This window comes from Phyllostomus discolor, chromosome 5, assembly GCF_004126475.2.
Source record: "Phyllostomus discolor isolate MPI-MPIP mPhyDis1 chromosome 5, mPhyDis1.pri.v3, whole genome shotgun sequence".
Lineage (NCBI taxonomy): Eukaryota > Metazoa > Chordata > Mammalia > Chiroptera > Phyllostomidae > Phyllostomus > Phyllostomus discolor.
This window is the reverse complement of record NC_040907.2, coordinates 162,347,657-162,371,667: the sequence shown is the minus strand read 5'-3', so window position 1 is coordinate 162,371,667 and position 24,011 is coordinate 162,347,657. Positions and strand designations below refer to the sequence as shown.

Sequence of the window (24,011 nt, the reverse complement as noted above, 5' to 3'; positions counted from 1 at the left end):
CAAAAAAAAATACTCACACACACATATATACACACACATAGTAGTAATGGCCTCTCCTGTTATGCAGGGGGCTGTTAGGAGAAAAATGCAAAAAGCTACCTCTCGTACACACCCACCCCAACCTCGCTTATGTCCTCTGTCCCCATTTCTGCCCACAGTGTGTATTATTTAAACGTATTCACACCCCGTGTTGTACATGTACTGCGTCCCAGGCATTCGTGCACGCTGCTATACAAAAGGTGAGTAAGACACAATCTCAGAAGAGCTTATATTCTAGTCCAATGTTACGAGGACTAGGCAGAATTTTTTTTAAGTGACATAAGAGAAATGCAAACAGCAAGTACCAGGAGTCATAAATCTTGGTTATGCCACAAAGATGGTCCAGGTTATCAAATTTATCATGTGTGATGTTCTTGACAGGAAATATAAAATATGCGATGCATGCCAGGATAAGGCATATTCTAAATCTGCAGACAAGTACTTCACGTAGCACTGGGGGGCAGGAGCAGGAGCCTGTGGGTACCAACCACCTGCCGCGGGCCCCTGCACTGCCCGCCCCCTCAGTACACACCCTCCCATTTGGACTCCCAAGCACCTCCTGGAAACAGATGCTATCAGTATCCCCATTTTACAGGGTAAGGAGACTGAGTCTTGGCAGAATGGGGACCCAAAGCCAGGTTACCTGACTCCAGACGCATGAGGGGAACCACCAGCTTCCTCTTGCCCGTCCCTTTAAAATGCAACGGTGATGTACTCGGGTCTCAGTGGCAAGGTGCACACGTTAAATGGTTGTGTTAAAGCAGTGGTCCTCAACAGGGGCCAAGTCGGACTCGGCTGAGGGGGGCAGTTGGTAAGGTCTAGGGGCATTTTTGGTTGTCGCAGGTTTGTTGGGTGCCAGAGGCACAGAGAGGGTAAACAAGTATCCTGTAATGCACAGGACAATCCCCTGTGCCACCAGGACGTGTCCCGCCCAAACCTCAACAGCCCTGAGCCGTCGTCCGGTCTCATCCAGACCCAGCTGCTAACCAAGCACGTGGCAATTTCCAGTCTGGGAGGATCGAGTATAACCAAGTGTTTTCCTGCTGTGTCCCTCACAAAACTGGGGTCCTGCGAAGATGCTTCAGAGAGTCCCCAACTGTTCGTTCTATTCTAATGTTCCTTTTTTATGACATGTTAAAGATACAGAGATATCCAGGGGAGGGCAAAAGTAGGTTTACAGTTGTAATACAAATAAATAATATCATAATTAATATATAATACAAGAACAAACTCGGTGCTTCGCATACTCACAAATGTAAACCTACTTTTGCCCACCCCTGTATAATACAGGTACCTACTTTTAAGCTTTATACACTTTTCTTTCCATTGTGATCTATTATTCATTAACTATCAAACACACCACCAGCCACCCAATGGTTTGGGTAGAACCCTAGGAATAATGGTCAGCAGTCATTTCTGTTTAATTGAAGAGTTTGCTGGGATTTCAAGATAAACCATTTAAAAAATAATTTGCAACCACTTATCTGTCTGATCGGGATTTGATAACACGCAACCAAACGCACATCCAGAAACAATTACGTGCTAAGCCTGATACGCCCACAAGTGTTGCTATGGCCCACATGGACATTTCTGTGCTTAGCTACACAGCCCCATGACTCCCGGCAACTTTATACAAAGTAAATGTTACAAAGTGCAACTTATAAAATAAGAGTTACAAAGAAGTCAATCCCACCAGCTGACTGCCTGCCACAGGCCAGACCTCCAGACCACTTGCCGGGGACCATAAGGGGGACACGTGTGGCCGAGGGAACAGCTGTTTCCATTCTTCCCGGGTGTCCGGTCAGGACTAGCAGGCGCTCTCTGCGTCCTCCCCAGCCCTCTCACACACCAGGCGGGCTGGGCCCCACGTGCCTGAACATGGTGGGGAATGAACAGATGCAAGTATCTCAACTCACACAAACACAGTTAGAACAGATACAAGTTAAATCGATGATGTAAATAAGAACAGCCGAACCAGACTGTTGTATTTTATCTGGCCAATGTAATGCAACGGCTTAGACACAGTAACTTCTCCTTGAAAGACGGGTAGTCGGACTCCTGGATTCTAGTCTTGGCCCTGTTTCCACCAAGATGGGAGACCTCGGCTAAACCATTCTGCCTCTTTGCAGTGCCGTTTCCATGCTTTTCAAAGTGGGCTTGACCTCCACAACACGCCAAGAGTGTGTGCTGGAAATGCAGAATCTCAGGCCGCGCCCTGGAACTATCGAACCCAGGCCTGCACTTGCGCGTGACATGAAGTGTGAGCGGCACTAGGCTGCCTGGCCCCCAAGCTCCAGGCTCCGCAGCCCCCTGTGCATGGCAGCAGATTCCCGCCTCCTCTCACTGGCACCAGCTCAGGGCAGTCGAGCACCACTGTTACGCAATGGTCTCAAATGAGAGGTTCCTGCCACGGAATAGGCATCCCCTTTAGAACTCTGAACATAAGCAGACCTTTCTCCCCCAAGGAAACACGGTCCAGCTACAATAAGCAAACAAAAAACTTGATAAACAGTTGTTGTCCAAGGAGACTCCGTGCTTCAGATTCAACCAAAGAGTGGGGAAGGGGTGTGGAGTCCAAGATCTCCTGGACTGGCGCTCCTCAACCACCTGTGCACAGTAAAATGACCGGGGAAGTCTTTTAGGCACAGGGTGGGCTGCCCAGTCCCCACCCCACCACCAGACCCCCGTACAGGCGGGCCGGGGCAGAGCCTAAGTTTACGCACTGGTTCTCGTGCTCCCCAGGGGATGCAGTGTGCAGCCAGAGTCGAGCACCCCCGCCCCGGTCCAGCGTTCTCAGGGTGCAGTCACCAGATGAGGGACATCATCGTTACCTGAAAACTTGTACAAGATGCCAATGTCAGGACCCACCCCAGACCTACAGAACTGGACACTGTGGGGGTGGGGCTGCAACAGGTTATCTTACCAAACCCTGCAGGTGCCCTCCAGGTGATGCTTGTTCAAATTTCTAAGGCACTGCCCCAGTCCTCATAAATGGGATTCTCCAAGGAGTAAAACCCTGACTCTCCACTTTCTGGCAACTCCAGGTGATTCCTTTGTATGCAGCCCAGGGAGCTGGTTGGGCACCACAGCTTTGGGAAACCCCGGGACCCTCTGGAGCACGACTCTGAGCAGATGGTAGTTAGCACAAGGCTGTGTGTGTGCTACAGCCTCTCCTCAGTCTGCTGGGGCTTGAATCCTAAGCCCTTGATCTCAAGCAAAAGACCTCAGGTATCTGTCTCCACTTCCTTATTTACAAATCGGGATAACAGTGGTAATGAGTTTAACTATATCTTTTGGGTTGCCCTCCATGTTCTTATGAAGAATCAATAAACAATTCACAGATAGCACTGGACACTGGACCCAGTGCCAGGGAGAATTCTGTAAGCACAAGCTGCTGTCCACTGTTGTACTGCCTCTGACCCCTACCACCAAGCACCTTATTGTCTGTGCTACTCTTGCGTAAGCAAAGCAACGCCTCTTCCCGAGCCTGGCGAAAGTACCTGGCTTTCTTCGTGTACCATGGAGCAGGAAAGGCATCGAACACGCATGGAACCGAAGGGCAGTTTCACCCAAAATGAGGAAAAGTTATCCCAATGGTGTAGCTGGCCACCCTTCAATTTTTATTCACCAGGTGAAAAGGACTGAGTATTCAATAAATGACTCGAGGACAGCAAGTCTCAAATTCTAGCAGGCAGAAAACCAGAGCCCTGATTAAAAATGCAACCTCCCAGGCTATACCCGAACCTACTCAATCAGACCAAGAGGAGTGAGGTGCTTAGAAACCCACATTTAAAACATCACTGGAACTTCAGCTCAGTGACAGCACACAACTTTTGTCGGTCTGGCTCACTGTCAAGTTCCCCAGACACACAGTAGACACACAATAAATATTTTTGAATGAATGAATGAGTATTCTGAGATTTGGACTTAAATTAGACAATCTGGCTAAAACAACACTGTCGCCAGTGAATGAACCTTTTGAATGAGTTAACTGGCATCTACAGGCTTTGTCAAACTACGAGTGAAATGGCATCTCTCTCCGGCTCACTCACTCACTCACACACACTCACACACTCATTCATTCTTTGTGAGAGGCAGAAATGAAACGTCACAGACAGGTGTGGCGGTGGGTCTACACGAAAAGTGAGAAGTGACTACAACAAGAACTGAACCTGTGTGGGGGAATTCTCCCACGTATCCCACATTTGCTCCCCAACTAGGAGAGCAGATCCACATGAAGACTGGACGGCCAGGGAACTGGTGAGGACAGGCCTAGGGCACAAGGCACCGCCGTGGGGCCCATGAACGGGAGGAAAGCCAGGAGCCCTCACGGACGTCCTGGTCACACCCACTGGTGTCCGTCTCTGGACAGTTTTACCACCAATGCCAACGGCCCATCTGGTCAAAGAGTTGGACTCCAAGCCACAGCACGGCAGGGAGCGTAACAAGTTGAACACGTGGGCAAGTTGACATCCAGGAATAAGGGGCCAACATGGAACAAGGATGTTCTCCAGCTTCTATCCTTCCGTCCCTGGCTCCACAAAGCACCCAGACGCTGCAGGAGGGCCGGTGGGCCTTCCCGGATCACGCCAACGAGCTCTGAGACCAGGCGGAAGGGGTGAGCTTTGGTGCAGCTCAGATGAGAACCTGCAAGCCCGAGGAGAGAGGGAAAGCAACACCCACTGCAAAGTCTCCACCGCTCAGCTGTGTAAACAAATAAAATGGTCCATTTCTTCTGGATCCTCTCCTAGTTGTCTTTGTGCGCACACACACAAGCGTGTGCATGCACTCACACACACCAACACACACAAACCACTTTACATTTAGAAGAAAAACAACCAAGAGAGGTCTACTCAGTTTGTTTTTGCTGCGTGTGGAGTTTTTTTTTTTTTTCCCCTCCCTAAATCACATCTGACTTGGTGTTAAAACATCAACCTTTGGCCAAAGTACTCTTAAAACAAAGGCTTAATTGGTTCTGGAGTAGCCCTTCTGAAAACCAAGGGAAACATCTGTGGGTCCTGACCTCGCTTCCAACCTTGCTCTTGGGGTTGGAATAACGATGAGTGCACAAGTGTGGGGAGAGTGCTCTTCAGAGAGGCAACAGAGATGCCGAAACGCTGACGTGCAACCAGCTACAGGGCACCCCCAGGGGTCATCTGCAGCGTGGGACCCCTCTGTGCTCAGGTTTATGAGAAGGTGGGAGGAGCTCCTAGGAGCTGAGGCCAAAGGCCATGAAGGGGCCTGCACTGGACTCTGGGCAAAGGAGCCTTATCTTGTTGCTCCTCCTCGTAAATATCACCCACATACCTAACAACCACTATGCTAGTGCATCTCCATGACAACACTTGGAATCCTGTGTTTAAGTCCCTCTCAAAAAAGGTCAGCGTAAAGCTAAGCACACACATTACCCTTCGCCTCTCCCAGCCCACTCCTGTGTATGAACAGATGTAGGTGAGTGTGTTTCCAGGGCCTGACTGATAAGAGCAGAAAGTGGGAGGCAACCCAAACATCCAACAACACAGAGAAAAACCTACGCCCATTGTGGTGTGTTCCTGTGTGGAATACTATGCAGCCGTTAAAAAGGCAGGCTGTTGCTACACACAGTAAAGGGGACACACACACACACACACACACACACACACACGACACTGAGTGGGGCCAGGCATGAAACAGTGTGTTCTGTGGAACTCCATTTCTAAGAAGCTAAAAACCAGGCCAACCTGATCCACAGTGAGAATTTTTGCTGGAGGTGGGGGGAGCCGGAGCACTGGGACGAGAAGGGAGCAACAGAGACTTCTGGGGGGCTGGCAATATATTCTTTATCGGGGGCAGCAAACAGTAGTCCATGGACCGCATCCAGCCGCCGTCTGATTTTATCAATGAGGTTTCCCTGGAGCACAGCCACACCTGCTCCTCCAGGTGCTATCTCGGGGAGCTTTCTCATCGCAATGGCGGAGCTGAGTAGCTGCCACAGAGACTGTGTGGCCCGCCGAGCCTAAAACAGTTACTACCTGGCCCTTTACAGAAAAAGTATTCCGTCCCCATTCTCTACCCCACCGATCTGGGTCATGTTTTCCTATGTAGCAGTTCATCCGCCCCTCCACGAAAGACCCGAGCAGTGTACTTCAGTAAAACTTTTAAAGTCAACACAGTTAAATAACTGTGTCTAAAGAAAGGTTTTTTTCATTTTCATTCCATTGATATTTGTGATAACCCTTTCGGGAGAATCATTTTGGTTACCTGAGTCTTTTCAAAACCGAGAGGAGTTGGGAGACTGTCACAAACGTGGGCGGGGGGGGGGGGGGGAAGACCCCAATGCCGGCACGGACACTGCGCCCATAACCTTGGACAAGAACACGCCACGTCTGCACAAGCACCCGGCGCCCATTCATACAAACGGTGGACCTGGCCCAGCCCCCAGGTCACAGGGCGGGTGGGAAGGGAATCTCATGTGATACGCGGTATCATACTTCTGGAGGTTATTTTAGGATATAGCTTAGGAGAGCAACAAGCGCCGCTCATATTGAAATACAGTATTTATTAAGGTTAAACGGGCTTCAGTTTCCAGGAAAAAAGACTTCAGCCCCGACCATCACGTTGACTTAAGCCTTAAACTGGAGACCAGAGCCAGGGGAATGCCCACTCCACTGCTCACCAAACGCAAGGCCAGCCTGTCCTCCAGCCCCCACCTCGGGGCAGAACGGTCCCATGTGCCTTGGGAACCACTTTTCTGTGGCTGAGGTTTCCTCTTTTTTTCCCTTTGCTGCTTTTGTTTTGTTTGGGGGTGGGGAGGGGGTGCCATTTATCCTTTGATGATCAAACTAGAATTACAGCTAGCTGCCATTTGGCTTGGCCCCATCCCGGTCTAGCGGGGAAGCCGGGAGAGTGAGCCCCGAAAGCATGCCGGTGCTGGGTCTCTAATAAAATGTCTCTCTGTTTGCCCACATGGGCATCAAGCCTCAGCAAACAGAGGCAGGGGAGAACAATACTACCTGTTCATGGAGGAATAGTAATGGTCTCAGTCCTCCAAACAATGAGCTCTGTAATTTACTCCATCTTCCTCCTGAGAAAGAGCTTCCCATGGCCTGCCCCGTGCCAGGTGGTTTGGAGAAAAGACGAGCTTGCTCGGCCTAACAAGGGACGCTTCAGCCCCGGGTGTAAAGACACAACAGCTGGTCTGGGCTCGGCCGGTCTCCCAGCGACATGGCCCCAGCCAGCCTTTCCACACCAAGATAGGGATCACTGCGCTATTCAGCCCCAACAATTCCCACACCCCGGGCAGCAGGACTCTCCAGCGTGGCCGGAGATGTAGCAGGCCTGTTCGTCTATCCATCCATCCATCAGGAGGTAGGGGTGAGGCACGTTCTCTCAGCAAACCCCGACTTGCAACCATCCTCTGGGAGCGGGACTCACTGTGCCGTCACTCAGCGGGGAGAAGGGTCCACCCAGAAGCGTGCCAGCAAGAGAAACTGTTGTGTCCAACTGAAGACACCAGTCTTAAACACAGCTGGCGGTTGGGGGATAAATTCAAGGTCGCACTTTGCTCTCAAATGCAGACTGAGATCAGCCAGCCCAACTTCAGAAGTCACTGGAATATTTTTAGAATAACTTACTGTCTCTCCTTGAAAGGAGCACAAAAACACGAGGGATCCACCAAAGAAAAATGTCTGCTGAGTCATAGCTTCCCCTGGTGAGATGACGCACGAGCTACCTGAGGCAAACGGCGCTTTGCAAGTCTCACCTGGGAAGAGGCACATGCGGGGCAGCAGCAGAGATCCCCGGATGCCACGCGGCTGGGGTCCGGGAGGAGACCACAGGCAGGGAACACGAGTGCTCTGAAAAGGCAACTAACTACAGGACGGAGAACGAGGGAGCAAGGAAGTCGCTTAACCAGCCAGCACCAACCTCTAAACAAAGACCCTAGGCCCGGCCTGGAATACTACAACAACCGGTTTCAAAAGCCTCCCCCCCCAAGGGTTAACCCAGAAGACTCCAGAAGTTTCAGTCCCGTGAGTGACACCAGGAGGTCCGTCCACCCGGGCGAAGCCAGGCAAGGCCAGGCAGACAGACGAAAATCGAGTTAGTCTGCCCGCCCTCCACGGCTGCGGTGTGCTGGCATCGGTTCAGCGCCGAGTCTATATTAGTCCGTGATTTGTTTAGCCTTTGGGTTTAAGAGAATGGAAGTACTACGTGAGCAGGAAACAGGACACTCATCAGAAGCCGGGATCTGTCGCCTTTCCCTTCCAGCACTGCAAGTGTCATGTATCAACAGGCCCAGGAGAAATCAACATTTCAGGACAATCAGGTCAAAAGTGATATTCTTAGCACCACTTAACATGATTCTGATCCACCGGAAACAACTCTCTGGCTGTCACACGGCCGCCTCTCCCATCTCCCCCTGCCCTCTTCCCATTCACTCTCCGCCGCCTCATCTTACTCCCTGTTTAAGACCCCTCTCTAGGCAAAAAAAAAAGACAGTGGCCAAGCTGGGGTCTGTGTGCCCATTATGCCTGAACAAGAGACTCTTCACAAAGACACAGACTTCTCTTTCTCTCCATATCTTTTAAATCATTTGAGCAGCATCTCTTCTGCTCTTGTTTATCCTTTGCTTCCCACCTCCCCCAATGAATCAACCACCACCGCCACCATCGTCACCACCATCGTCGTCATCACCACACTCATCATCGTTACCACGGTCATCACCACCATCACCACCACCACCATCATCATCATCATCATCACCACCAACACCAGCATCATCACATCAGCATCATCACATCAGCATCAGCATCATCTAGGTTGGGGGAAGGGGTGGAGAAGAAAAGACACAAGAGACCTACGTATGTCATGACCATGCAAGCCTCGGGGACCTGTGGCATTTCCTACCTGAACTGCAATCTGGTGCTCAATCGTTTTGTACGCAGAGGAATGCGTGCTCCCGGACTGAAAATGGAGCTGTAGAAAGAAACCAAATCAAAGCGTTCTGCTTATGTCACAAACTACAAGGCAACATCTTAAGCAGTTTATGAATAGCAGACAAACCTCCTTAGATTGAACTGCAGCCTTGGCATGCAATCGAGACCTGTGTATTTTTATTTGTTGCTATGGATAAGATGATCATAATAATCTAAGGTAAAGTCAAAAAAAAAAAAAAGCCTCTATTCAATAAAGCAAAAAGGGAGTGGGGAGGGGGCCAGGAGTGAGAATCAATAACATGAAAAGGGAAGACGGATGCCCATTAAGACATAAAGGAAGCCAGTGTGCTGAGCAGGACGCTGCAGAAAAATTAACTGTGCTGCAAAAAAGTCATCAGAATTGCAACATGTAGGCAAGAGGAAGAGGCTATGAGAGAAAGGATGATGGGAAGCCACGAGACTGCCACAGGTATACAAGCCCCCCACAGTCCCAATAACTGGCTCTCGCCCTCAAACACAATCCTGTTTTGGGGGAAACAAATGCATCAGACAGAATTCAGGGGCTACCCCGCGCCCTGTACATTCTTTCACAGCGATGAAGCTATGTCGCCCAGGACAGCCGGGAAGCCTGCACTCCAGGTATCCACACCTCCCCAAAGGGGGAGCCAACCCCTGGCTAAGAATCACCGAGTTTTCTAAAGAGAGGCCACCACCTACAGCACGGCCACTTGAGTGCAAGTCCACCCTGGTTCAGCAGACCCTGCACCGCCAAGTATGTATCGAAATCTCTCCTGGGCCTTCCCCTCTGAAGCCCCATCAAAGAAGTGTGTAGCCTCCAAATAGAAAGGAGTACCAAGAGTCCTCATCAAAGTCTTTCCAAATAACACTCGTTAATCTTGGGATCCTACCAATTGGGAAAACAAACACCATCTGCTGATTTCTTTCATAAACAATGCAACAGTCGCCAAAGGATCTCCACATTATCTGAAAACGCACTGTAATTTGCCATGGACGCACAAACGATGAAGAATCAGATGGTCCCAAGAAACTGCTGCCCATTCCCCTCGCAACACGCCCATCAGTGGTGCTTCCAATCACAGACTGGTTTCACTGCGACCAACTATTGCTATCACTACTACTACACTGTTACTACCACCATTACCAAAACACTTCTGTATCTACCGCAAAGCGTACCCTAGCCTGCAAGGGTTTCAGGTCCAATTAGTGTGCATCTTACTCCCTGCCAGAAAAATTATTCAGCCCATAAAAAAGAAAAGCGGGGTGGGGAGGATTTCACATAAGAACTTCTGCACCAACTCATAAACACCACAGTGGTAATCAAATTTTCAAAAATAGTCTAAAGCCATACTGCTCATGGCACGAGGCTGTAAGTTCCCATTTTTGGAGACAGGGGGTTCTGGGAGCATTTTATCTGTCACGAATAAACAGAAATACCCCCTGTATCCATTATGAGTCCACTTGCCCCAGAACACAATATTAATCAAATTAAAGAGGGCACAACCAAGGTGGGCCACAGAAAGGATTTGTTCACCTGTCAAAGTGGAGTGATAAACCATATCCCCCAAAGGAAGCCCAGACGCCCGCTGAGCCCCTGAACACATGCCCCCCCACGCACAGAGCCCCCACGCACTCTCAGAAGCCAGCCATCCGAGGTGCGCTGCTGACAAAGGGAGCTGAAGTTGCGCTCCTTGCTCCCCCGTCCTTTTTGTGAAAACCGCCCGTCAGTAAGCGGAGATTGCACTAATTACTGTGACAATTCTGCATCGTGTTAAAACAACTTCTGTGCCACAGACAGGTTCCTCCGCGAGTTTGGAATTCTTGGCTGGAGAGCGGCTCTTGTCTGAGGAGGGGGGCAGGGTGGGGGGGTTCTCCTTCTCAGTAGAGAAGGCAACACTAACAACGTGTCCCCCTTTCTCAGCGGGCTTTATTCTCCTCTTCTGCCTGATTCAGAGCTGACTGGAAACTTGTCCAGGCTTTGCTTCCCACAGACCCTGCGGAGCCCTAGGCGATCTGTACTCAGGGTAACCGCAGGAATCTTATATTGTCAATTAAAATTGAATGGACACCTGATAACTAAGTATAGGTCGTGGAAACAAAATTTCATATAATCACAGCCTTATGAATGCATTAATGAAACTGTGGCTAATCCAAATTCAATTTTCACTTGTCGGGTTCCATTCTTAATCCTGGCGTTCACCGCCACCCAAGGAACAACACGACCCCGAGCGGAAGCTGCAATTAAACAGTAAATACGCAGCTGCAAAGTCCTCAAGACTCTAGCAGGACAAAGTGAATTTAACCTTCACACACGCCATCCTAACGCCCCCCAGCAATGTCACTTCCCTCCCCAGGTGTCCAGCCACACAGAACAGCCTTGACCAGCTCATGAATACCCACAGCACACGCTCCTATGGGCCTTCGCGCCCAGCCAGCAACCGCTGTTGCAGGGATTTCGAGCTCGGCTTCCCCCAGCTACAGCGACACAGCCTTAACCATTTTCTTGTTTCTCCCAGCCCCTCTTTCCCCAAATGATCCTTTGTAAAAACATATTTTAAACTGCTTTTTCCTCCCCTGTAAAACACGAAGATGCCTGTTCATTCTAGTCTAGCTTTTTAAGACAAAGAGAAGACACGGGGACCCTGGAAAAACCTGGCATTCTAAACTAGAACAAGAGACAAGGTGATTGGCCCTCTGCTTTTTGGAAGAGAAGGGAGGCTGAGAGGCCCAGGACCGGCTGTGGGGCTGTCCAAAGCTTCCTCATCTGAGTTTGAGAACCAGATTCCCCTAGTCCTCAACTCTGGGGACCGCCCTGCTGTTGACCACCTGCAGCACGCACATCACGCAGCGCCTCATGCAGCACCTGTGCCTGTTGTACCCTGGCCATGCGACAGGCCGGCCCTCGCCATGGCGCCTCCCTCCCAGGGCTGTCCCCCCCAACGAGGACTCCAAGGTGCTTTCCTTTTCATCCCTCCCAGTGACACTTCCGGCAAAATAAACCTTCCTTTCCTGTGCGTTTGTTGACAGTGGCCAGGCCCACCCACCCATTGTAACACCCGAAGGTGACCCAACCCTCCATGGTCCAGGGGAAGCACCAGGAAGGCCGGCTGTGCTCGACACACAGGTGTGCACAGTTCTCCAGCAACGGGAAAACCAACCTGTCATGGTTGACCGCTTCCCTTATTATCAGCCCATCTTGCTGCCTCGTTGTAGCTCTGATCACTACTACTGGCCCTCACTACGGCATCTGGGATACACGACATCAGAGATTTCCCCGAGGTGGGAGGAAAGGGAGTGGGCTTTTACAACCAGAGATCTCACCCTCAAAGGCAACTAAAAAAAAAAAAAAAAAAAAAAAAAAAAAAAAAACGGAAACCCTATGGAAAGACCAACGTAGGATGCCTGTTCATTCTGCTAAATTGGGAGGGGGTAGGGCATTCGTTTTATTTTCAGCTTAATGAATCACTTAGCTTTCTTCATTACAAGTAATAATAATAAATCCAGATTAATCTCCTACAAGGTTTTGATTTTTTGGTCCACTTCCCTTCCTTTTTTACCCCGTAGCTACCACTATGACCCACTTGAAGTTTCATTTCCATGCCATGAGCTGAAGACGCAGAACACTTTTTTAGAAAAAGGAATACCTAAGACTTTCCCTTTCGCCATCCATCGTTCTCAGGACAGGAACTGCACCCTGCGTTAGGAGCCTCTTCCTTTCGATGGGGAATGAATGTCTGACCAGGACTCTGGGCTACTGCCTGCCCTTTCCGAAAGTGTCCAGGGGGGCCTCTGGCTTCCCCTGGGAAGGCAGAACCAGCACTGCCTGGCAGGTATGTGGGCTTAAGCATTCCTGCAGAGATCTAGACACCGGAACACTCAGACCCTCCTAAAACAACACCTTAAACAAAGGCATCACTTTGCACTTCCCAGCATCCTCCAGGAATCCTGCTGCAACACAACGCATGCCTTTGGAAGCGAGAACAACCTCTCCCACTGTCTCCGTGTTCCATCAAATGTCTATTTACCCTCATTAATTTCTTTCTTTTCTCTTTCCTCAACCTGAAACCATCAGCTATGAGTCAGAGAGGATCATTAACTTTTACAGCTTCCACACACATCCACCTACTCACATTTGGGGAAAGAAGTATTGACTTGCAACATTGCCTGAGACCAAAAATCTGTAAGAAGAAAAAGAGGGGAAAAAATTGCTTCAAGAAAGTTACATCCACAGGTCTATGGGGGGATGCTACGCGTTCATTGTTTTTCCACTTGGTGCTGCAATCTCTTGCAAAATAGAAAAAGAAAGGAAGAAATATTGAAGTTGAACTTGGTGATGGTGATCGGTATTTCTCGGTTGATTTTTTTGAAGAAAAACTAGATGATTTTCTTGAAATGTTAAGACAAAGTTCATAAACTGCTTGGGGCGGGGGGGTGGGGGGGGTAAGGGGGAGGGTATAAAGTGAATCAAGTTTCCTGCTCCCGAACAAAACACATTTCTAGCATCCAAACACACACAAGCTCTACCACAGCACTTTTCGTTAAAAGTTGCTACACTAACACTCTTAAAATGATGCCCCCATCATTACTCCACTTAGCAGTCACAGTGCTGCAACTCATAACGCATTAATTTGCATTAATGTGGGTTTCATATGTCCTTCCCTGGCTATGCCATTGTGATTCAGGCTTAATAAAACTGACACGACAGTAACACAGTGCCTTTTATTTCACTTTCTAAAACAAACCAACCCACCCCAAGACCCACACAAATCCTCTCGATTTTTAAAGTATCTTACTAATATATTTAGTACATCATAATTGGCCCAGCACGCTGGATCCTAGTTATCTTCTCAGTAAATATTTATAGCATCACTCTTTCCCATTCATTCTGCATTTTCTGGGAGAATCGCACTGCAGCCTACATCTGCAATTCATTGACTTTACAATTTACCACATGTTGGGATGGGAGAGGTCTTAGCTCCATTTGAATCACTGCACAAATATGCAAGTGATTTATCGGTTTCAAACTGAAGACTGCAAGAGAAGGACTCCACTTTTCCTGAACATTACTTCTTCTGGCAGACCATGAACAATTACAGTTCGTACTAATTAAGCTCTGTAAATGTGCTGTGCCCTGCTAATGCCTACCAGGCCTCAAATTTATTTTCATGATGCCAAACTTTGGGGAGCGATTTTAACTCCTTCAGAGCTGCTGCCACTAATAATAGCCATTCCTTCCCCCTTTAGATGGAACAGTTTGGGGCTACTTCACGACAAAAAAAAAAAAAAAAAAAAAAAGAATAAAATGTAACGGGCCGAATTACCAGCCCGAAATCAGATGTGCCTAAGGAAGGAAAAGCCATCCTGGGAAAACCGAAGAACACCAGGGCTGATAACCCGTTCAAAGATCCCACAGCCCCATCTTTGTAATGAGCTGGTAAGGGATTCAGATCTGTCCCGGAGGGCTAGTAAGTTTCTGCATTCCATTGATTAGAAAATAAAACCTTTCAGCCTCGGTCTTTAAGTTTCGGCTGGATGGAGAGAAGTATCCCGCCAGAAACGACGGAGCCATCCACCCCCCTCAAGTTTCCCACACCCAGGAGCCCCGCGCCCCTTTACCATGTGGTCAGCTTATAACACACAGAACAGCACACTTTTAAAAACTAAATTAAAATCGGCCAAGTAATTGGCCTTTGAGACCTCCTGCAGCGGGAGGGGGGAGGGGGGGGTCCTCACCCACAAATGCCCCACCCCCAGATCATCTCACAACAGCTGATAGGAAATATATCTGTTGCAAGATCCTCACTTTGGGCAAGGACTGGATTGGAACTAGTCTCTGCTGAGCAAAGTAATAATATCGTTTTTAACAGCCCGCCCCCCTCCCCCCCACCACCACCATGGTCCTCCCACCTCTCATAAGAAACTTCCAATCCCCAGTTTGGATAAAGACATTCCCCAAACCCGAATCTGTGTCCCATCTTCTTATACTTTCCTAATCCCAGCCCAGCATCTTCTCTGCCTTCCTGGGCGACATGACATTTCTGTACTGCCATCCCCATCCCCAGACAACAGCTCATGCTTCCCAAATGAGTGGCCCTCCCATCCCCAACATAAACCTGGATTGTTCCCTCTCATCTATTAATTTCTTTTCATCGACTCTCCTCACCCTCACTTAAAAAAAAAAAAAAAAAAAAAACCCTCCTGTTAACTGGGGATGCAACGTGTGTATTTTCCCTTCCAGCTCAGTAGAAGGAACATCATATAAATTACAGAGCAGTCTCCCCTATCAGGTTTCCCTAAGTATTCTGGGAAATATGCACAGTATAGGCAACATAGTCTTAAAAAAAAAAAAAAAAAAAAAAGGAAAAAGGGAGAAACCAAAAGGAAAAAGATGCAAACACCTAGAGCAACTTTGCTTTTGAAAAAGGCATTTGTGCAGGGCCCCCCACTGAATTTCCATCCCTGAAAGTGCTCTTTATAAATGTGTATAACAATAGCCTAGAGGAAAAGTACAAGTCAGCTGCCAAGGAGGGGGTGTCTGTCTCAGTCAGCTCAGATTGCAGAGGTGGGGGTCAGGGGAGGGGGGAGGGCAGCATTTGCGATGGGCTATCCCCCAGCCCCCCCAACTCATTGCTTATAATTAGTGAGAGAAATCTGAGCTACTGCCAATGTCTGCGGACCTTGAATATTATAAGGCCAACGTGGCGTCAAATATCTTAACATTCATAAGTGTTATGGGCTGTAAATAAAGCCTGTGGATTTATGACCCGGTGGCGCTTGCCAGCAAAGGACTGGGGCACATTTCTTTCAGCAGACCTGTCGAGGTGCAAGTTTGCCTTTGGTTGTAAAATTAACCATTTCCTTCACAAATGTGCTCAATTATAAGTCAGAGTTGAAGATTTACTTACACGGTTGCCAATGTTCACTCCCAGAAGAATCTCAGACGCCCCCATCATACCCCCCCTACAAAAATAAAAGCCTCCAGGATCTGATTGACCCCTCCTTTTCAAAACTTCTGTACTGTGTCACCTCCGAACAGTTATAAATGTGGTTAAAGATATTATCTAATTCCACTTACCAAGACTAAAAAGCTTACAACCTACTTCCTTGGAAAGTGCTTATTTATTTGGCAAGTCTATGGTTTAAAAAAAAAAAAAAGCAAAAAAAAAAAAGAGAGAGAGAGAGAGAAGAGTAAATCACTCCTTGCCTTAAGTCTCTTCCCTGCCCCCAATATAATGTCATCTACTTCCTGTGCAAGAGAGAGCCTCTGCTAAATCCAGGTTGTCTCATACTTAACTGCCAATAAACCAACTTCCACATAACTTCCAGACAGCTGGGGAAAAGGTCCCCGGGAGTTTTAGTCACGGTCCAGAAACACGCGTCCGCACAAAAATTTGCAGCTGTCCTTTCTCTCCAGTGCATTTTTAATGTGATTCGGGGGGCCCCTGTTGTGAAGCCTCTGACAAAATGTGAAATCCTCTTAGATGCCTCCTCGTTGACCCACTGTGCTTGCGTGCGAGAAGCCGCACCAAGGTTTCCCCACCAGGAACTCTGGGCACTTTTTGCAGGCACACAGGCACCTCACAGGATGGAGAGGGGCATTCGGAACCTGCAAGGGCTTCTGCTGTAAATCTTTAAAAGCACAGCCTCCGGTGCAACTCTTAAACTGCGAGTTTTCTAAAGCAAATATTTTTTGCGCTGCTCCCAGAACAGCCTTCTTGATCTGCCAACCCCCGGACACCTTCCTGTAACTTTTTCACAGCTTGCTAAGAAACAGAAAGCTGACCAGCTTCCAGCAGGGACTCCCGAATGAAATCCATTATCAGTAAAATTTCAAAGCAACGTGCAAAACTCCTCGGCTGAGAACGGGGGTTGTCTTCCTCTAAATCTTTCCTCAGTCAGATAGGGGGCATCAGTGAAAGCTACTTCCCCTGTAGCCGTCAAAAGTTTCCAAAAACACTTCTTCCAGAGAAGCACTTTAGGCTCCCAACTGCTTAATAGTTTGTTTCTGGCGTTTCAGAAAGCTTTAAATTCAACAAACGCCAAAGCGCTGGCATATTAAATTTATAATCATTAAAATATGACTTACTGGGTGAGTGTTGAACCCATAATCCATACTGCAGACATTAAACCCCAACCTATAAAGATTAGCACTGAATTAATGCTGTGGCGGTCAGATTGAAATCTAAACATGTTCGCCATAAATATTTCGGAAGGAGATGAAAAACAATTAGCATAAATACCAAAGAAGGGCAAGAACACCTGTTCTTTTTCAGGGTGATAAGCATTTTATTGTTCTCTATTTAAAATGTAATGACCTGTGTAATTACAGTAATATTACATTGTTATGTAGGGGCTTGGAATGTCACACTTTGAAAAGTGTTGTCAAAACAATCGGGGGTGAAGGTGGGGGGTGGGAGGACAACAGGGAAGGACCACCATTAACCCTTCACACTCCAAGGTCTAGCTCTTTTGTATTAGAAAGGATTATGTTGTTTGAGTGAGAAGAAAACATCCATTTTTCACAAGGCAGAAAGAGAAGTTGCCCGGCTAAATAGAACCCCAGTGAATAGGCCCCTCTTGCTTTCCTTTAAATGCTAGATTCCAAGTTCAAAAATGAATTCAAGATGCTGCTTATTTATTTGTTCAAACTAGTAGCAAATAGTTCAGTGAAAAGCAAACAACGTTGGAGGAAAAGATGCGAGAGCTCCAACAATCAAGTCCTGAAAAGGAAATTCAAACCTAACTAGAATTTCGACCACACCACATTCCCTTTCTGTTTTGGCAGGAGGCAAAAAGAAACGCAACACTCCTTTTTCCTATCAACTTTAATATGGTAACAGTATTCTTATCTTCAACATACAACTGTTACCACAATTCTAATATTTGTGGTTCTATCACTTCCCATCTACTTAACTAGACCTCTCTCCTTAATGCGTTTCTGTATTCAAATCTGTCGTTTTAAAAGCCGTTCCTATTACTGTATCAAAGACTAAATTAATGTTATGCAGAAATCTTTGTCGTTTTAAAATAAAATTATTACTATCAAGCTTTATGGCGTCTTCGGCAATTAAAGCATTATTCTTGAGATAATGTATTATTCATCATAAGCCTATTTAATGATACTCCTTAATTCTTTACATTCTTAAATAGAAAAGCAGAAATCAGGGATCGAAAGAGTTGGCTTTTTTAAAGGCTGAAGCTGCTTCCAGGTACACTCACAAGCGACAGAAAAATGTAGCAAAAAACACCACCGCCAAGGAGGGTCAGGATATGAATTAAGCATATAGCTAATTTGTCTTTACACCTTGCCCTCCAAAACACCCTCTATGAAGCACTAAGAATTTCAGATAGGCATGAAAAGACCGCTGTCTTGCCTATAGATTCCGCCGGCAGCTGTATCAAATCTGGAATTGCAAGCTGACCCCTCTGATCGAAGACGTCAGGAGTGACACATAACAGCCTCTCGTCCTCATTTCCATTGCTCTGCTGCCCGGCCTAAATAAATAACTTTAATTTTGGAGCACATAATCTAACCCAGGTAACAGAGAGGAAGGCGGAAGGGGCAGCACACACAAAGATGTCAGTTGCCGTTTGACATGCAAATACCAAAAACTGCCTACTGAGTTCAGAAATGTCTTTTCAGACCCAATCTGATGTCACAGCACAAGGCCACCCGCTAGGTCCGCAATTAAAATAACTAGACTCCTTCTATTCCTATAATGCCCACAAAGGGAGCCTTCCTTTTCGCACCAGGAAATCACTTCTTTGCCTCTAACAATTTCCCTGTTTCCCCATTACAGCACAACACAACAGCTCAAGTTTGCGGAGATAGTATGGCGAGATTGCCAGCGGTCACAGACGTGGAGTTTGCAAAGAGTCAAGAAAGCCAGCAAGCCCGCCATCCAAGCTCAACATTCAGATGGCCTTTCAGATGGCCAAGTGGATTTTAAAATAATACCATCGCAGAGGGAGGGGGGAGGGTAAGAAATTCTCATGGTTACTTTGGAATGTTGCTTGGTCGGGTTGGTGAGTACACAAACCATCCGATTCCGAGCCGAAAGCTCCCGGTTTAAGATGCCCTCAAGCTCCCAAGAAAAATACAACAGAGCCATAGCAGGGTGTGCTTCCCCCACAGCCCGGCCCCTGCAGCCAGAAAGAGCTGGCCCTGCAGGAAGAGGTCGGGCTGAAACGTTCTCCCAGCTTCCCAAGCATGCAGAAGGCTGAGCGCAGGGGAGGGGGGAATAATTGTTTCTCTTTCCTAGCCATAAAAAATGACCGGTCTAGCATGCCCTTGCCATTTTTGCCGGGACCCAAAGAACAGGTCAAACCTGATAGTTAATATTTTAATGCTTAAAAACACTTGTAGATCTGATCGACTCCTGTTCGGCAAGCCCTCGGCCATTAGCCCTGAATCAACGGCTGCTGAACAGTGGGTGCATTATTTCAAATGGCTATCTCCAGTTACCGAAAAAGAAAAAACAAGAGTAGTAGTGTGTGTAAATAAGAGGTAGGGGGACCAAACCAGAGAAGGTGCAACTGACAATTCCGGGAAACCAGGCACAAACGGCTGAACACTGCATCTAGAGATTCTCAATCCAGGCTTTTTTTGAGGATGGGGAAAGGGAGTTCAGGGCAAGGGCAGGGGGCAGAGGCCGTCCGGGAAGGGGATGAGCCTCATTAACAAATGTCAACGGTGGGTGCGGGATGTAGGCTATGAGAAGCAGCCCAGGAGCCTGGCACCCCATGCAACCGTGGGGCCCCCAAAGTTGGAAGGCTCACGATCAGCAGCCCACTCACTTAAGGACAGACGCCTTTAGCCTCCTCTTGTAGCCCCTTGGGCCGGCACACCCTGGTGTCTGTCTCCCCTCCCCCAGGGCCCACTGAGCTGGCGCGCGCAGACCCCGCTCCACGCCCGAAGCCACCAAAATTCCCTAGAAACACATCAAGTCCGCTCGGAGGAAGCCGTGCGGGCTGCCCACAAACCCAGGACCCCAGCCACAGACAGGGGCCTCACCACCCAGCACGGCCCCGGGGAGCTTGTAGCCAGAGCACCGGGCAGCCGAGCCAGCCAACGCGCCCAAGGCGCTCGCGGCCCTGCGGGGTAGCTAAAGGAGAGGAAGCCCAGAGGCCCCAAGTTTGCAGCGGGACTACTCTGGCAAGCATGACCTTCCAGGGCAAAAGGGGAGGAGGGCTATGCGCCTGAGATCAGCACTAGAAAGCTAAATAAGTAACCGGCCGAAAAAGAAAGCCGAGTCGCTTCTCCAGGGCCCCGGGCTCTGCGCGCTCGCTCGCTAGTTTTCAAGTCCAACGCCTGGAGGAAAATTCACTCTCTACCCCGCGCACTCCGGACGCAGCCCAGTCACTGAGTCCCCGGCAGCGGCAGCCAAGGGGTTAACCGGGGAAAGCCCAAGACGCCACAGAAGAGGGAAGGAAGAGAGAGAGAGCGAGAGAAAAGAAAGAGCCACACAGTCATCTTCCCAGGGTGAAGAAACAAACAACACCACCGAAGGGGGAGGGGACAATCAGAGCGCAAAAAAAAGTTCTTCTGATTTCTTTCGCCCCCAACAAAGCCCTGCATGGAAAGAAAGGTCTCCCCAACATCACGAGGCAGCAAACTGAAAGCAAGAACATGGCGAAGTGCAAACAAATCCAGTCCACAAAAGGCAGAAAAGTTTGGAGAGTTTCGGGCGGCCTGGGCCACGAGCGGGGGAGGGGAGGCAGGGAGGGGAGGAGGTGTGGAGGGGGAGGGAGAGGAGGGGGAAGGAGGGGGCAGGGCAGGGGCCGCATGCGGGGCAGGGCTGGCGGGTAGCGGGCGGGGGCCGGGCGCGGAGACACTTACGGTTCGGGCGGTGGGCGAAAGAGATCCGTTGGGGAGGTAGGGGCTCGTCAGGTCGGGGATCATGATGAAGGGGTAGCCGGGATACGGTGGCCCCTTAAAGAGCCCTCCATCTTGCCTCTTGGCCGCTAACATGGCGGGGCGGCGAGGGGACGGCGGCGGCCGCGCGGAGCGGGAGAGAGCGAGGAGAAACTTTTTAGAGAGTGGCCCAAGTGTCCAGGCGCCCCGGCCGGGCCGGCGCAAGGCCGGGCCGAGCGGGGCGCGGGGCCCGGGCGCGCGGGGCGGCGGGCCCGGGGGGGCGGCTGCGGGCGGCTGCGGGGCACGCGGGGCGTACTCACCTTCTTCCAAACTTTCCCGGGATTTATCTCGGAAACTTTCGGAGCGAGGCGGAGGCCGTCTTTCCGCCTTCCCGGAGGGGTGGAGGTGGGGAGGGCGAGGGGCAAACGCCACGCAGGGGTGGAGAGAAGAGGGGAGAAGAAGAACCGGCGAGGTAGGGGTTTTGGGGGGGAGAGAAAAACAGGGTTACAAGTTTTTGCAATGGTGGCACGGCACGCACACGCCGCCCGCCCGGCCCTGCGGTGCCCCGCCGCCGCCCCCAGCCCCGATTTCTCCCCTTTAAGCAACATTTGCCAAGCCCAGGAAATAGATTAAAAACCCCACCAGCCCGAGGGGCTTTTCCTACCTCGGAATCGGAAGAGCTGTTTTGATTCGTTTCTGATTCATTGACTAGAGACGATTTGACATCAGCTAAATCCCTCTCTGCTGAGGAGTTTTCGGAGCTCTTCTCCTCCTGCTCGCCCTCGTCTTTGAAGGAAATCAGTTCGTCGTTGGCGCCTAGGTCATCTCCTCCACCGCCGTTCAGCTGCGGCATTTTTTTCACCCACCAGCAGCAATTTTGGAAGAAAAATGAAGGAAGAAAAGCCAAAAAAAAATACCCCCAAAAAGTTTTGCCCCCCCAAAAAAATATTGCAAGAAAAAGACCAGTCCAAGGTGAACTTTTTTTTCAGCTTTGGGGTCTTTTTCTCCTGGGGAGGGGAAAGAGGGAGGAGGGGAGGGGAAGGGGGGAGATCTTCTGCACGCGTGAGTTTGGGTTTCTTTTTTCTCTCGTTCCCAAGGATCCGATCAATGTGCAAAAAAAATAATAAATAAAAAAGGGGGGTAAAAAAAACACCAACAACAACAAGAAGTCAGATATAAAGAGCAGAGGGGGGGGGAAGCCGAAGATACAGGAGGAGCTCGTGCCGCTCGAATTTGAGTGAGTTGAAGTTAGACTGAGAGCTTTTCAGTTCAAAGGCGGCGCTGATTGACAGATAGAAAAAGGGGGATCGAAATCCGGAGGAACGGAGTAGTCTGGGAGCGGAGATTATTGACAGGGCGAGAGGAACACACTCGCTTAATGAGATGCCGGGGGGTGGGGCCAGCCCGGTGACGTGTGCATAAATAAACAGGCGGGGTGGGCGGGGCGGGGGCGGCTAACAATGATCCTTTCGGGCGCCGGGAGCAGGAGGAGGAGAGGGCGGGGTAGTGGTGGGGAGAGAGATGGAGGGAGGAGTGTGCTGGGGGAGAGGCCTTCGCTGAGTGTGCGACCCCGGGAGTCTGTTCAGGGGGGACCGGGACTCTCTCCGGGAGTGGGGGGTGGTTGGGGGGGCGGCCTCAGAAAGACAATGCGGAGTGGGAGAGGAGGGGAAGGGGGTGGCAACCAAGTCTGGAATCGGAGCCGAGGAAGGCGGAAGGAAAGCCCACTTGGGGGGCGGGGATGGGGAGAGGCCCAGAAAAGTGCACTTCAGAAATGCTAGAAATAAGTCTTGAGAATGGGTGAAAGGGGAGTATTACTGGGAGAGGGGTGTACGAGGGGGGTTCTTAGTGGTTAATCCAGCAGTGAAATCAGCCACCCTTGGGCGGGATGTAACAGAAGTCAAAAAGAAAGATCAGCCCTCCACTTTCAGCGGGCTTGGGGAAGTGGAGGGCTGGGCAGAGTTCCTGGTCACAGGCAGTGAAAGAAACTATTAACCCACGAGGTCTTCCCTCCCTTTTTTGTTTATTAGTAGTGAATCATTTCATTAAATGTCTCACTAGAACAAATATGCCAGGATGACCTTTTATCCAAAAAACAATCCAATATTGTAGTGTTTGTTAGGGGCATTAAAAATATCTTTAAGGTAAAATACATGATTCATTTAAATGTTGAGTCTTGTGGATTTTTTTCTTTTTTTTTTTTTTTTTTTAACTGACGTCTCAGGTGGTAGGAAATGAGCTAGGATTCAAAGTCCTTTCTGACTTGGGAGGTGAAAAGTTTGGGCGTTAACACCACCAGGGAAAATAAAACTGAAAGTTCACCAACCCCTGGGATCAGAGGTACTGGAGTCTTTCTCCAAGGGGGTCTGAAATGAAATCCCGGAAAGACTGACCAAATAATCAAGATGTAGATGGCTCTGGCAGGAAATTGCTAACCAAGTTGATGCTGGAAGACCTCAGGGAGGAGATGGAAAACCTGGGGTTTGAAGCAGGTATTTGTTGATTTTTAGGCACTCTCCTGGGGAGCAGATTGATTTGCTACAAAACGGGGAGCAGAATTATGTTAAGGGGGAAAAGACCTAGCTTCCAAAACACAGTGTCCCTGGATGATGGAGCAAGAACACTTATTTTCTTGCAAATATCCAATGGGAAGTGGACTGGAAACTCCAACATGAAAGGGGAACAGAAAGAATCAGAAAAGAAAGAAAGAAATCAATAGGAATTAGCAAACTGTCTGTTAGGAAGTGTTGGCCTGGAGTCCATGATGTATTAAATTATCCCACCCATCCTTAAAAAAAAAAAATCACTTGCTTTTCACCAGCTCATCAGTACCTAAAAAGAGCAAATTTACCATGTAGTATTTAGAGAGTTTGGGGTTTCAGCAAAACTGTTTTATAAGCTAAGGTCTCAGAAAGAAGACTACTAAAAATAATGATACCAAGATTGGCAAGCCCATGAATTCCCCTACAATGGAAAAAATTCACAACCACATTTGCACACTAAACAATAAGGTGCAGAGAAAACAAAAATGGGGGGGACTAGAATCACTGTAACTCCCAACTTTAATATTAATCAGGAAATCAGAAGTATAGCAAGAAGAAGCCTGAAAAGAAGTTAAACAAATGTGTACATTTAATCAGACAGGATTGAATAGGATACAAAGCACAGGACTAATTAGTCTCAGCAGG

General features: G+C 48.9%; 1 protein-coding gene across 38 annotated transcripts in view; it reads right to left on the bottom strand.

Annotated features, from left to right (window-relative positions):
• Window positions 1-22,202, bottom strand: part of TCF7L2 (transcription factor 7 like 2) — a 189,933-nt gene extending 167,731 nt beyond the window's left edge. For 8 of the 38 annotated variants that reach the window (XM_036027296.1, XM_036027297.1, XM_036027303.1 and 5 more), the window contains exons 1-4: window positions 21,491-22,200; window positions 21,147-21,213; window positions 20,812-20,936; window positions 8,926-8,994 (exon numbers count right to left, since the gene is read on the bottom strand). In XM_036027296.1, coding sequence (XP_035883189.1) covers window positions 8,926-8,994; window positions 20,812-20,936; window positions 21,147-21,213; window positions 21,491-21,679 — 450 coding nt within the window. In that variant the 5' untranslated portion in view covers window positions 21,680-22,200. Of the gene's footprint in view, window positions 1-8,925; window positions 8,995-20,811; window positions 20,937-21,146; window positions 21,214-21,490 lie in introns of all 38 variants that reach the window. The other 30 variants (XM_036027311.1, XM_028512328.2, XM_028512329.2 and 27 more) reach the window with 11 other exon arrangements.
• Window positions 22,203-24,011: the final 1,809 nt, after the last annotated feature.